Genomic DNA, 13246 nt, shown 5'->3' with positions numbered 1-13246 from the left:
GAGAATCTCTAATTCCTAGTTAGAAAACCCAGTGCTATATTTTGTACTAAATCGAGCATATTAATCAGCTGGGTGGGAAGCTGCTAAGTATAGAACTGCCATCATCGCAGGGCAGATGAGGAAGAGCGGATACGAGTCGCACAGTTCGAGAGGGAGCAGAACTCCTGCTGAAAACTGCTTTCCTCCCTCCGCTGCTGCACGGACCTGCCAGAACACCTGAGGTGTCCTTGTGAGGTTTGCAAAGCTGTGGCAACGCGTTAGGCTGTTCACGCTTCCAGGATCTTGGCTGCAGAGATGAGACCGTCTGTTTGGTTTCCTGGGCGGGAGGAATGAGCAGTGCTGTTTGAAAATATGACACAGTCTGGCGTGTGGCAGTGCCATTCACATACCTGAAGCCAGCTGTGGGTGCAAAGTCATGACAGAAGCAGGTATTTGGGAGAAAAACAAAAAAGGTGACTCAATTCCAGTGGTTGGTTATTCTGAAATAGATCAGTTTAAGGATAGGGGAAGGTGCATTTAAAGTATCTTGAATTTTAACACATTTTAAAATCTTTGAACTTGCTAGCCTGAAGAGAATTGATTTGGGGCAGAATACAACACTAACACAACTACCTAACTCTACTTTGTTGTCAAAATATGCAGATAACTTTACAGAAACAATAAGTAAATACTGTTTAAGATACAAAGAAAAGTGTGCAGTAAAAGTTTATGGAAGAGCAGAGGAAGGTTGGTTTTTTATTATGGAGATACAGGTAAGAATCCCATACTTTTGGGTGAGATTCTGAGTGAGATTCTGATTTTTTTAAAGAACATTGCAGTGATCATGGTTTGACTGCACAGCTCTAGCAAGTGCAGTGACACCAGATAACTCAGTATCTGTCTAATGAAGACAAATAGCGATGGACACATGTCAAAATAATTAGCATTGAGTCAAGTTAATTTGATTTGTTCATTTAACAAATTGAATAGTTTCAGCTAATTACATAGCACAGCATAAATGTGATGATGGATGCTCAGACAAGAGGCTTATTCCTTTTCTGCCCCTGCCAAATTAATGAGAGTATCAAGAAAAACGCCTTCTCAGAGTGTGCTGGTGACATCCAGCTTCACACACCAGGCTTTGCAACCTGCAGTTCCTGGGTTTCCTGCTTGGTTGCCTGATGCAATGGCTGTAAGTTGAAACCCAGGCAGTTCCATCTGCATGTGAGGAAGAACTTCTTTCCTGTGAGGGTGACAGAGCCCTGGAACAGGCTGCCCAGGGAGGCTGTGGAGTCTCCTTCTCTGGAGATCTTCCAAACCCGCTTAGACGCAGCCCTGTGCCCTGTGCTCTGGGTGTCCCTCCTGGAGCAGGGGGGTTGGACTGGATGAGCTCTAAAGGTCCCTTCCAACCTCAACCACTCTGTGGTTCTGTGATGCCGCAGCCTCCCCAGCACCAGCGTGCTCTCTGGAGGAACCTGCCACAGCTCCTCTCTCCCGCTGCTGCTGGAGCCTAGATATAGAAGGTTATGTCCCTACCTCATGTAACTGTGATCAAGAAATGCACAACATAAAGGATGGTTCTAGTACAATTGCAATTTCCTGCGTTATCATCTCTTCTGAGTGGAAATAGTAGTGGCTTAACAGGTGATGGACATTGCAGTTTATTGATAGTAAGTAGAGAAAAATGTAAAATTCAATTTTTCTGGAGTTATACAGAAAACTAACCCATCTCCCTTTTTTCCTCTGCACTATGTCCTTTAATAGTTTGTAATAATTTCACTCTGTTCTAATTTAGATTTATTATTCTCCTTGCAACTTTTGACATATGAAACTGGCAACATACACAGCAGATAAGTTATTGTTATGTCTTTCTAATTTTTTGAAGTCTAGACTCTTTTCAAAACTACTTTTAGCATTAATCCCTTCACTTTAGAAAAACTGCAGCAGAATGTTTTAGATGTTTCTTGTTTAACCAGTGTTTTCATGACATAAAGTAACAAAGCACTAGGCTGAGCTCAGACTCCGCTTCTGCTTGGTGTGTTACAAACCCACAGTAAGATAGTTCCTGCTTAGAAAACTTGAAACAAAAACTTGAAGCAAAGTGTGAGAGAAATACTATCCATATTGTTGTATAGTGATACTTTTTGGAGAGCTGGTTTGGGAAGTGTCCAATGGGTATTGCTGTCACTAGCCTCCTCCTGTTTGTTTTGCCCAAGTTGTAGTCCCCTGTTGACCTTGTTGCGTGTCTTGGTGTGTACTTTGGTTCTTCTTGGACACATGTGCAACAGTTCCTTTATGAAGGGAACTTAAGTGCAAATTTAACACAGTTACCAGAAAGCAGGGCAGCCTTTAAAGATATGAATGCTCTGTCCACCTGGAAAAGTGTCAGACCACGCAAAGATGCCTGTGTAACGTCTCAATGTGTTATCTTGAGGGCAGGAAGCAGCAGAGCTGGCAGTAGAGCAGTAGAGTGTCGTGCTGTAACTTGGCTAAGACAGACTGCTGGTTTTGTGTATTTAATAATTAAGTAGGAGTGCCATATTCCTGTCCTGTTTGGACAAACTCAAAAATAAATCAGGAGGAAAGTGTTTTTTGATTTGGGTTTTGCTAAGCTGTGTCTACTTTATTGAGCGTGTATTTTCCCAGTTTCTCTTTTTTTAAAATTTATTTATGTATTTTAATCTGTGGATACAATACACAGATCATTTCTGTTCTGCATTTGATGAGCTTCTGGGCCAGGTGCTGTCCTGTCTTTGTGCCTCCTCAGGACCTGCCAGAGACTTATGGCTGGGATTCCAAACTACCAAGTGTAGTAAGTTCAAAAGCAACCTCGACTTTCTAAACCCCATCATCCAATGTATTAGCTGTAATACCACCAAATGTATGGTCAATTGCATGTGTAAGCTTTACTATTAAAATAATTGTGTGCACTATAAGTTATAAACCGGGGTGCAGCAAGATGTGAGAATTGCTTTGAAAACAGGCAGCAATGTTAGGTCCCTGCATGTCTCTGATAGAAAGTGGCTGAGCGCTGCAGAACAGATTCACTGACTAAACTCGCTCTGGACTTCAGAGAAAACATCTTGTGCTCACCCTAATCTATGTTTCATGTCCATGACTTTAAATTATGACACTATAACCTGTGCTCTGTCAGAGTGTGTTTCATTTCACAAGAAAACTTTTAAAACATTAATTAGTAAAAAGCCTCCTGGCTTCCTCTTGCTTCCGTCATATGAAACCTTCAGAACTTTGTAACTTAGGGCAGCAGTTAAAATGAGGGTGTTCACAAACTCACGAGATCACCCGGGTTGGAAAGGACTACTGGAGATCATCTAGCCCACCCCTCTGCTCAAACAGGGTCAAATGGAGCAGGGTCCTCAGTATCTACCCGTGTTTTGAGTACCTCTGAGAACAGAGACTCCTCAGCCTCCCTGGGCAACTTCTTCTAGTGTATGACCAGTGCCACAGACCAAAAGATTTTTTTCTTACATTTAAATGCAATTTCCTATATTGCAGTTTGTGCTCATTGCCTGTCATTGCCTCTCACAGCCTTTATCTTTCACTGTGCAATACTGAGAAGAGTCTGGCACCATCTACTTTACTAGGAGTGAGGTTTATTTTTTGCCATGCCACAGAACCTCTTCCCATCACCAGAACTTTTCAAAGATTATCCAGAATGTTTTTATAGGGACACTGGCCACCTTCATCCTGCCAGGGCCCACAGACTTGTGTATTTCCAACTGTCCCCTAAGTGTTTCCAAATGCTCCCTAACCTGATCGTCCTCCATCTAGAGTGAGTCTTCCTTCCTCTGGACTTTTCCTCTGGTCTTAGGGGCCTGGGATTCCCAGTTTAAAAAAAAAAAAAAAAAAAAAGTGAAGAAGGTAGTAAATGTCTTTTCCAGGTCCTTTGCCACCAGGTCCACCACACCATTCAGCAGTGGTCCCAAGTTTTCCCTTGCCTTCCCTTGCAACTGCTGTAGGTGTAGAAGTTCTTGTTGCCCTTCTCATCCCTTGTCAGATTCAACTCCAGCTGAGCTTTGCTTTCCTAACCCCAACCCTGCGTCCTCAGTGTCTCTGTAGCCCTCTCGGGTCACATGTCCCAGCCTCTACCTCTTGTGCACAGCTTTTTATGTCTGAGTTTAGTCAGGAGCTTGTTCATCCATGCAAGCCCCTTGCCATCTTTGCTCAATTTCCTTCATGTAAGGATGGATCATTCTTGAGCTTGAAGAAGATGATTCTTGAAAATGAACCAGCTCTCCTGGACCCCTCTTCTTTCCAAGGCTGCTACCCATGATTTTCCTCCAAAGAGACCCCTTAGGAGGACAAAGTTTGCTCTCCTGAAGTCCAGAGTTATGACCCTGCTAGTTCCTTTGTTCCTTCCCCTCAGGATGCTGAATTCCACTACCTCATGGCCACAGCACCCAAGGTTGCCCCTTACCTTCACATCCCCAACCAATTTTTCCCCATTTATGTGGCCCTGCAGAGCTCCTCTCCTTGCCCACTCCTTAGTCACCTATGTCATTGTATCATCCATACACTCCAGAAACCTGATTGCTCTATTGTCAGTCCAGCAGATACTGTGGTGGCTCAGGTCTCCAATGAGCACCAGGACTTGCAAAAGTGACGCTTATTGTGGTTGTCTGAAGAAGGCTTCATCTGTTTCACAGAGCTGCAGGCCAGTTGAGGCTGGAAGGGAACTTCTGGACATCAACTAATCCAACCCTGCTCCTGGCTCTGCCTTTTAGCCTCTTCTCAATCTGCTTTACTGTCCATCTAGCCTGCACCTCCCGAACTTACTTCTGAGGTTGTTATGGGTCAATTCCTCCTTGGAATCCATGCTTGACTACTCATCACCCTCTTGTCCTTCTTATGCTTGGAGGTGGTGTCCAGGACGAGCTCCTCCATCACATTCCTTCCTGTGTGGGTGTTCTGTAGCATGCACTGCCACAATGCTGCCCATGTTCTGTCCACCACCAGTCCTGACCCATAAGCTCTGAACTGGCTCATCACCTATCCCTTGGCAGAGCCCCACATGTTCCTGCAGCTCTCACATACAGGGCAACCCCCTTCTTGCTGTCCCAGCCTGTCCTTCCTAAAGGAAGGTGACATCCAGCGGGTGTCCCAGGCAGGTAAGCTATTCCGCTGCGCCTCTGCGAGCCCAAGGAGCAGAGGATAAGGCAGACTGGTTTGGAGAAGAAAGATAGTGAGAGATAAAAGGCAATAAGTAGGGAAGTAGCTGCATCTTAGTTAATTAAAGTAATTCAATAATAATAAAAAGAATATGAAGCAGTTTGTACCTCTGACATCAATTTAAATCCTTTGATTAGAAATATCTGTATATTAAAGATCTCAACTATGCTGTAACAGAATGTGACTAGGCCTGTGTGTGTGTAGACGTTCAGATATGCATACATTTGGACAGCAAGAAAGTGTTTAATGAATAACAATTACCTTTTGATTCTGTTTTCTCATGCAGCACTTTTAAATGATGAACAGCAAAGGTAGAGTCACATTCTGTCCCGTGACTCTGCGAGGGGCAGCTGATTGCAGACTGTTTCTCTGCACAGTCTTTCTCACAGCCATGTGCCTGATTAAATGGTGGAAATGCCAACTGGATGATAATGTGGTATCGTTTCTGGAAGTATTGGCTTTTAAAGCTAATCCTCAGTGGGATGCTTCACTGTAGGCATGTGAATGTATTAGATAACCCCGGTATGCAGAAAGTATTTTAAGACCCATATAATTTTGAAACCCTCTTTAATATTCAGTGAAGGTCAGGATACATTCCATTTACATAAGATCAGAAGCAAATCTTCCAGGGTTATTTTACTTCTCAGGATAGATGCCAGATTGGGAGCCCACCGTGACGTCTTTTGTTTTTCTACAGGACAGTTAAAGTGGCAGGACGAGCTTTTCCATGCTGACATCTCAGGAGTGTAAAGGGATCACCTCACAGAGGTGCCAAGGAGAGTAATACATTTGGATTCAAAAGCTTACTTTTTAGCTGGAGCTACCAAAACAAAGCTGATGAGTAATAAATGCTGCTATGGATGCTGCCATTTCAGGGTGTTTGACTACAAACAAGACCAAGATGAGCAAGTTCTCTCAAGCCTCTAAACTCCCATTCCAGAGACTGTCCAGAAGTGTCCGGGACTGTCCAGAATCAGCCCGTTAAACTAGAAGCCACACAGGCCTCACCTTCTTCTATTTTCAATTTCTATTAATCCAGTGATGGTACAACAAAGTTTGAATAGCTGCTTCCTTAAGTTTTACATTTAATCAACATCATTTTTGTATCCGCCAAATAAAAATAGTTGGCCGTTTGTAATTCCAAGAATTGGAAATGGGATGGTGTGATACACGTGTGTGGCCAGGTTTCCTCAGTGTGTTGGCTGCTTGCTGCTCTTTGTGCTGGAAGAAGCACATAGAACATAAAATTCAAAATAATTTTGTGAAATCTGCATTTATGCAGCAACCTGATGCTCGGGTGAAAGGAGAAAAGCAAATGCTGACCTCGACGTCAAAGTGATGTGAATTACTTCTCATATGGTGACTTGTGTAGCAAGCGAGGCATGAAAACAAAAGCACAATGCCCGGAGTAGTGGCAGTGAATATTTTATCTTCCTGACAAAAAGCAACAAGAGACTAAATCCTTGAAGCATCTGCCGTGCTGACAGTGCGCTGTCACTGTGACAGTAATGGCATGTGCCGGCCCAGCTGCACTCAAGCCCGGCCTATAAAAGCCCCATTTCTCGGAACGCGCGGTGCTACCACTTACTCCCAGCTGGCCCTTGGCCAGAGCAATGAGCTCTGCTCTGTTGTTCGTGTTGCCATGTATAAAGGGATGTTTAAACCTTTCCTTTCCTGTTTTTCTTTTTTTCCCCCCAAAGTGAAATTGGAGACATTTTGACATCGTTACTGCTTCTGAAATCTTCGCAGTACCAAAAAGCACCTTTCGGTGACTGAAAACACTTTATTTTATATTCAAGCCAGCCATTCTCTGGCTTTGTACAAAGACACCACAAAAATGCCTCTACGTGCATCAGAGGCTGGAGCTGCACCCAAACCCAGAGCGGGGTCCTGTGGCTTTTGTGAAGCCACCCCCTTCCTTGCTCGGTGGCTTCTCAAGGCAGGCGAGTTTTCTGAGCGTGTCCCTCTGGGCTGTGTTTGTTCTGGAGCTCACACCTGCAATACTGAGTGTGGAAGGCAATTCTGCTGTGATTCAGTAGTCTGTCACTGGTAAAAATATTTGGAGGGTGACTCATGGCCTTGACTAACAAGCATTCATCATTTTCTGCTGGAGATTGTTTTAATAAAGTGTAAGAGTTGATTATGGATAAAGGAGGATGCTGCTAGGGGAATGTGTTCTAATGTGCATGTTTGCTAATTTTCTATGGCATCCACTTGTTTCTATGGCATCCACTTTTTCTATGGCATCCACTTTGGCATCCACTTTGGCACTTGTTTCTATGGCATCCACTTTTTCTATGGCATCCACTTTCTATGGCATCCACTTGCCACTTTCTATGGCATCCACTATGCGAGATTCATAGAATCATGGAATGGTTAAGTTTGGAAGGGACCTCCAGAGGTCATCTAGTCCAACCTCAAAGGGAATTCAAAGGGGATTAAGAAAATTTTGCCTGTAAACTACAGAATTACTGCCTCATGGTTACTGTTCTGTCATCAAAAACATTCACTGTCCTTCATGCCTGAGCTCGCTCTCCCATCGTTTGTCAGCTTGTAAGATTTCTCCATTCCCTGTACAAGGTTGTTCCCCTTTCCTGCTTCCATTCTCAGCCCAGATATCTTCTGTAGTGTCCTAACACTGTCACACTGGTTTGTTGTTTCCTACTTCCTTAACATTCAAGCAGTTCAAGAAGTTTTATATTATTCACTAATTCAATTCCATAGAACATGCTGGTTCTGCTTTGGGAACAGCATGTGGAGAACTTAGGTGCAGGGCTCAAGAGAAAGTGAGAGAGTGGCATGGCAGGTGAAAATGTACATTCAGGAGCTCTGTATATTGAGGTGCGATGGAGGAGGGATAAGCATTAGCCATAAATTAAATCCTGGAATTATGTATAATGCTTGATTCGTTCAAGCTGAGTGCAGCAGCAGATTAGCCTACTTAGCCACCCGAGCAAAATCCTTCCAACAACAGGACAATGTTGACTCTCAGCTCCCGCACATTCCTTGTGGTTGGTAATTAAGCTTGATAAATTTGAACTCAGTCACCTCCCTGACTGCAGCATAGGCATATGGTTTACCCTCACACTGTAGGCTTTTTTGTAATGGATCAATTCCATAGAGGAACCAAAAAAAGAATAAAACCTGTTCATAGCTGTTCCTCCAATAAGCTGTTAAACTGTAAATAACCATTTATCCAAGAACCCCAATCTCCCTAGCAGCTTCTGGTGACTTCAGGGGGGCTAGCTCAACTTCCAAAAGAGAGGGGCCTGAAAATGAGGATCTTATTTTCATTCATTATTTGAATAAATGCTTAATAATGCTCTGCAGAAGAAAGTAGCTTCCAATCTTACTGCAGGTTAGGTTTCTGTGCCCTGGTGAAATCAGGGTGATGTAGGTGAATCCTAAAATAATAGGGAAAAAATAACACCATGGAAAAGCTTTCTCAGGACTAAGGGGAAAGGACTTATTTTCATGGGACAAAGCTCTAATCTTGTTGTCATTTTAAAACTCCGTTTTACAGAGTGACTCTCCGATCAAGCACCAGCTGCATTTGTGTGAGTGAACCTGATTTCCCTATGAACTCAGCAAATGTATCAAAAAATGGCATTGCTCACTGGGAACGCGGATCATGAGTTCAGCTCCTATTCCTTCAATAATCTGGAAAACTTATGTGAAGTGCAAACGAAGAAGGGGTTCTTCTACAAAAACGCCAAACTTCTGCGCCCTGGAGAAGACTTGTGCTGCTTAGCCCGCCTGGAAGACCGGACCAGGTTTGTGATCATCAACGTAGGTGGTATTAAATACAAAATTCCATGGACCACCTTGGAGAACTGCCCCTTGACCAGGCTCGGGAAGCTAAAATCTTGCAACAATTACGATGAGATCATGAACATCTGCGATGATTATGATGTTAGCTGCAATGAATTTTTTTTTGACCGTAATCCTAGTGCCTTCAGGACAATCATGACTTTCCTGACAGCTGGGAAGCTGAGGCTGCTCAGGGAGATGTGTGCGCTTTCTTTTCAGGAGGAGCTGGTGTACTGGGGGATAGAAGAGGAGCACCTGGAGTGGTGCTGTAAAAAGAGATTGCGCCACAAGGAGGAGGAGGCAGCAGAGGCCAGGCTGTATGAAGGGGAGATGGTGTTTAGTGAAGCTGCGCAATGTGCCTTCCAGGACAATAGCCGATTGAGTTTGTGCATGAGAAAGCTCAGGGATATGGTGGAGAACCCCCACTCAGGGATCCCGGGAAAGCTCTTTGCTTGTATTTCCATCTCTTTTGTTGCCATCACTGCAGTCAGCCTCTGTATCAGCACCATGCCAGATGTCAGAGAAGAAGAAGACCGGGTGAGTGCAGCTTTTCTCCGAGTAAAGTGGTTTGCATTGTTATCTCCGGGGGGAAAGCGGAGGGCAGAGTCGCTCCAGCAGTCACACAGGTAACATCTTCCATATTCGTGGTGTGCAGGGCAGACTGGGGTAGAACATTCCTGGGGTAGAAAGCTCTGTGTGACTTGCTGCCAAGGAAAGATTGGGCCCAACTCTGCTTTGCCAGCAGATCTCTGCCAGCTCACACCAGCCTGCAGCTTTACCAGGCAGATTTGTTTTCTGTCATCACTAACCTGGTGACAAATAGCTGTCTTGGCTAAAAAAAAAAAAAAAATTGCTCTAGCTATTAAATTACTCCTGCTTGAGGCTCAATGATTTGAAGATAAGAGCTGAAACGTAAGATTTTCCTAGCAGTACTTTAGCAAGCTACTTTCCGTGACCTTTCAGTACCTCACTGTAAGAAACACATCTAAAATTATTCTGCTGTCACAAGTGAGGTAAAGGGCAAGGAAGCTGAGGCAGCAGTTAAGCAGCAGGAGAAAGCATCATATATCTCAATTTTCAGACATGCTCTGAAAGTTTAAGTAGTGGATGCTTCATGAACATGCAAATCCAGTCTATGGATATTTTATTTATTCTGTTTTTTGATAAATTTCCTAAGAGTTTAGTTCGTTGCTTAAATCAGTGGTACAGGTTCCTAGGACTGGGTGCACGTAGGTCAGTGAGAGTTTGCCTGAAAACTCGTAGAGAGGGACCATTACATTTGTTTTAAATGTACAGCAAAATGCAACACTATGGGGTGGAGATGGAGACTGTTAGGAAACGTTTTGTGGTCTCTTTAGATCTGTTCATACTGAAGCAAGACATGCTACGTTTAGGCTTATTTTCCAGCCCAAAGGTCATTAAACCTAACTGTGAACTTAACCCACTAGGCCAGTGTTTTACCCAGCCATATTCTGCTTCTCAGTCACACGTTGAGCTCACCGCAAAACAAGACCCTTCTTGTGCCTCGTCTTCCAAGTGCTAAATGGCTCATCTCTCACTGCTGCTAAGAGAAGAGAGGGAGGTCATTAACTGGTAGGGGATATTTGGCATTTTGGAGTGTTGAAAGTGCTGGTGATAAATGGTTCCAAAACCTCCAGAGAGTCCCATGCTGGATTTTACTAAGGATTTCAGGTGCAGTTAAGCTCAGCCTTTACTTGTAAGGTGTGCACAGGAGTATAGGGGTGCCCAGATGTCAAGAGAATTGTTTAAGCTGAAGTCACATTCATTGAATGGTAACTGTTCATGCCAAAGAAGAAGATGGAGCATCTGTGATGGTGTTAAATAATGCGGGCTTTATTTTCAAAACTTTTAACCATGTAGAATTTGAGGATAGTAGCTAAACTAGGTACTAGTTAAAGCTGTATTGTCCTGATAAAAAGGTGATTGTTTTCAAGACTCCTGCCTTTCATTCAAATTAACCCACAGTATTCCAGTGTGCTGGAATTCTAAGCACATGGCAAAGCTTACTGTTGAAAACTGAACGTAATTAGTGTTTAGAAGTTCCTGGTGAAGGTGACAGCTAATAATTACTTTCAGAATTAATCATTTAGCAGTTAGACACCTTGTATTTTCATTAGTGATCTGGATGCAAATAGGGAGATACTGATGGTAATATTTGTGGCATGGAGTAGGGTAATAATGAGGAGGTAAAAAGCATGTTAGAGAACTCTGAATTTTTTGGTAGGTTGGGGCAGCTGAAGGGAGTACATTTTCACAAAGTGCAAAGTTGTACCATAGAGATGAATGAATGACAACATGTTCTGACAGAAATGGACAGCCCAATTCACAAAAATGGAATTCTAAGAGTGATTTAGGGGGCAAGTAACTGCACACAAGTTCCTATTGAAGCATCACGGCAACAGGCTTAATGTGGTCCTTGAATATTTAAGCTGGAGTGTAGTGTTTAGAAGCTGGAAGATTATTTTTTTTGCTTGTTTATGGCATGGTGAGACTGACATATTCTGCAGTCAGTTCTGGTGTTCACATTTTTAAATGCTGCTTAGACATCTGGAGAGGCTGCAGAAAAAAACGACTTGGAGAAGATGTAGTTCAATAAGACAGTTGAATATTTTCATTCATTTAGCTTATCAAAAACCAGATTGTAGGGTGAGTTGATTAGGCTTTTTTTTTTTTTTTTTAAGGGAAAAGAATTGTATGAACTAAAAGATTTTTAACTTCAGGAGAGTTAAAGGTGACTGTTTAAAAGATGTATGTTAATAATTTCATATCATAGACTCATAGAATGATTAAGATTGGAAGGAATTCTAGGAATCTTCTAGTCCAACCCGCCTGCTCCAGCAGGAACACCCAGAGCATGGGGCACAGGGTGGCAGCTAGCTGGATTTTGAGGAACTCCAGAGCAGGAGACTCCACAGCCTCCCTGGGCAGCCTGTGCCAGGGCTCTGCCACCCTCACAGGAAAGCAGCTCTTCCTCATATGGTAAACTACTTGCTGATATTTAACACTATGATGATCATTTACTGGGGCAGATAAGGAAGAGACAAGGACAGATTCTCTGGTTTTTGATGCTTTTGGTTCAAGACTCAGTGCTCTTCTGGAAGGTCGCCTTTAACTAAACACATTCTGCTTCAATCAAGAACAGAAATTACTCGTTTCAGTAAGAGGTACAAGGGAAAAGTGCTTGTGATATAACGAAAATCAGAATAAATGATCTTACATTTTTCTGTACCCTTGAATTATGAAAGACCAGCAGATTTCTGCAGATAAGCTTTATTCTGCTCTTTGCGCAGTGGAGGACTGCAGACACAGGGGAAATTGTTATTTTTTTTGAGACAAAGGTCTCTGGCACAGGGGACAGGTGAAGGATCACCTCCTCCATAGCATCTTTCATCCCCTGTGTTCCCTGCCTGCCGTTGAATCGATCCAGGTGAACACTTCTTTCACTGTTGGAGTTCTCGTTGGTCACTTCAGGAGTCAGTGCCTGATTTTAGTCTTACAAAAATGCAGGTAAAAACCCATGCTGTTCCCTTCTTAATTTCAGTGAAGCTGGGCAAAGATTTTGGCATCTGCCACACGGAATTGTCTTTAGGATATGAGGTCGAGACTATAAACTCCTTTCATGCCATCTGTACCTGGCTTAACAAGTTGGTAGAGCTCAGTGCTCATGCCCCAGTACCAAGCTAAAAATCTGTTCCCAGGGCTAGATCTTTTGTCAGGTTTTGCAGTCTCCTAACAAGCAGAAAATGCATGTGCAGCCCTTCTGGCTACGGAACAAACAAACAGTAAATATTATTTCAAGGACACACAGTACTCAGAGTACACGTTTTCCAACTGCCTGGCTGGAATTATCATTGTTAGGTTTCTGTGTCAGAGCTAGCGCGGTAGATACTCCATTTAACAAGCAGTGGTCTTTTCCCTGAGTTGATATTTTCTGGGAATAGAAGCTTTGTATGCTGCCTCTCTGTCCTGTTACTGCTGCAGGGAGAGAGAGAGGAGCCAATAAGGAGAAAAAAAAATGCTGGAGAGCAGTTTTTCATACCCTGATCCTTCAATACGATCAGAATGGACCAGCTGTTACACCCAGGGATGTCCTACAGAGATGGACTTGGCCTCACACAGACGTAAGACTGGAACCCTGAAAGGCAAAAACAATTACCAAGTAGGCAATCAAATTGTTTTGGAGAAGTATTTTATGCGCTGAGTGCCTGCCTCTCTCTCTCTTAATATATCTAACAGTCAAACATTG

General features: G+C 43.3%; 1 protein-coding gene across 1 annotated transcript in view; it reads left to right on the top strand.

The window, feature by feature from the left end:
- The window catches only part of KCNG2 (potassium voltage-gated channel modifier subfamily G member 2), a 51380-nt gene that overhangs the window by 20315 nt on the left and 17819 nt on the right, over positions 1–13246 (top strand). Inside the window, exon 2 of the mRNA XM_026034899.1 lies at positions 8693–9516. Within this exon, the coding sequence (XP_025890684.1) occupies positions 8761–9516 (756 nt within the window). The 5' untranslated portion in view covers positions 8693–8760. The remainder of the gene's footprint in view (positions 1–8692; positions 9517–13246) is intronic.

This window comes from Nothoprocta perdicaria, unplaced genomic scaffold, assembly GCF_003342845.1.
Source record: "Nothoprocta perdicaria isolate Ctin4 unplaced genomic scaffold, notPer1 scaffold_151, whole genome shotgun sequence".
Classification (NCBI taxonomy): Eukaryota; Metazoa; Chordata; class Aves; order Tinamiformes; family Tinamidae; genus Nothoprocta; species Nothoprocta perdicaria.
Note: the sequence above shows the minus strand (reverse complement) of the source record. Positions and strands in the feature narration are given on the sequence as shown.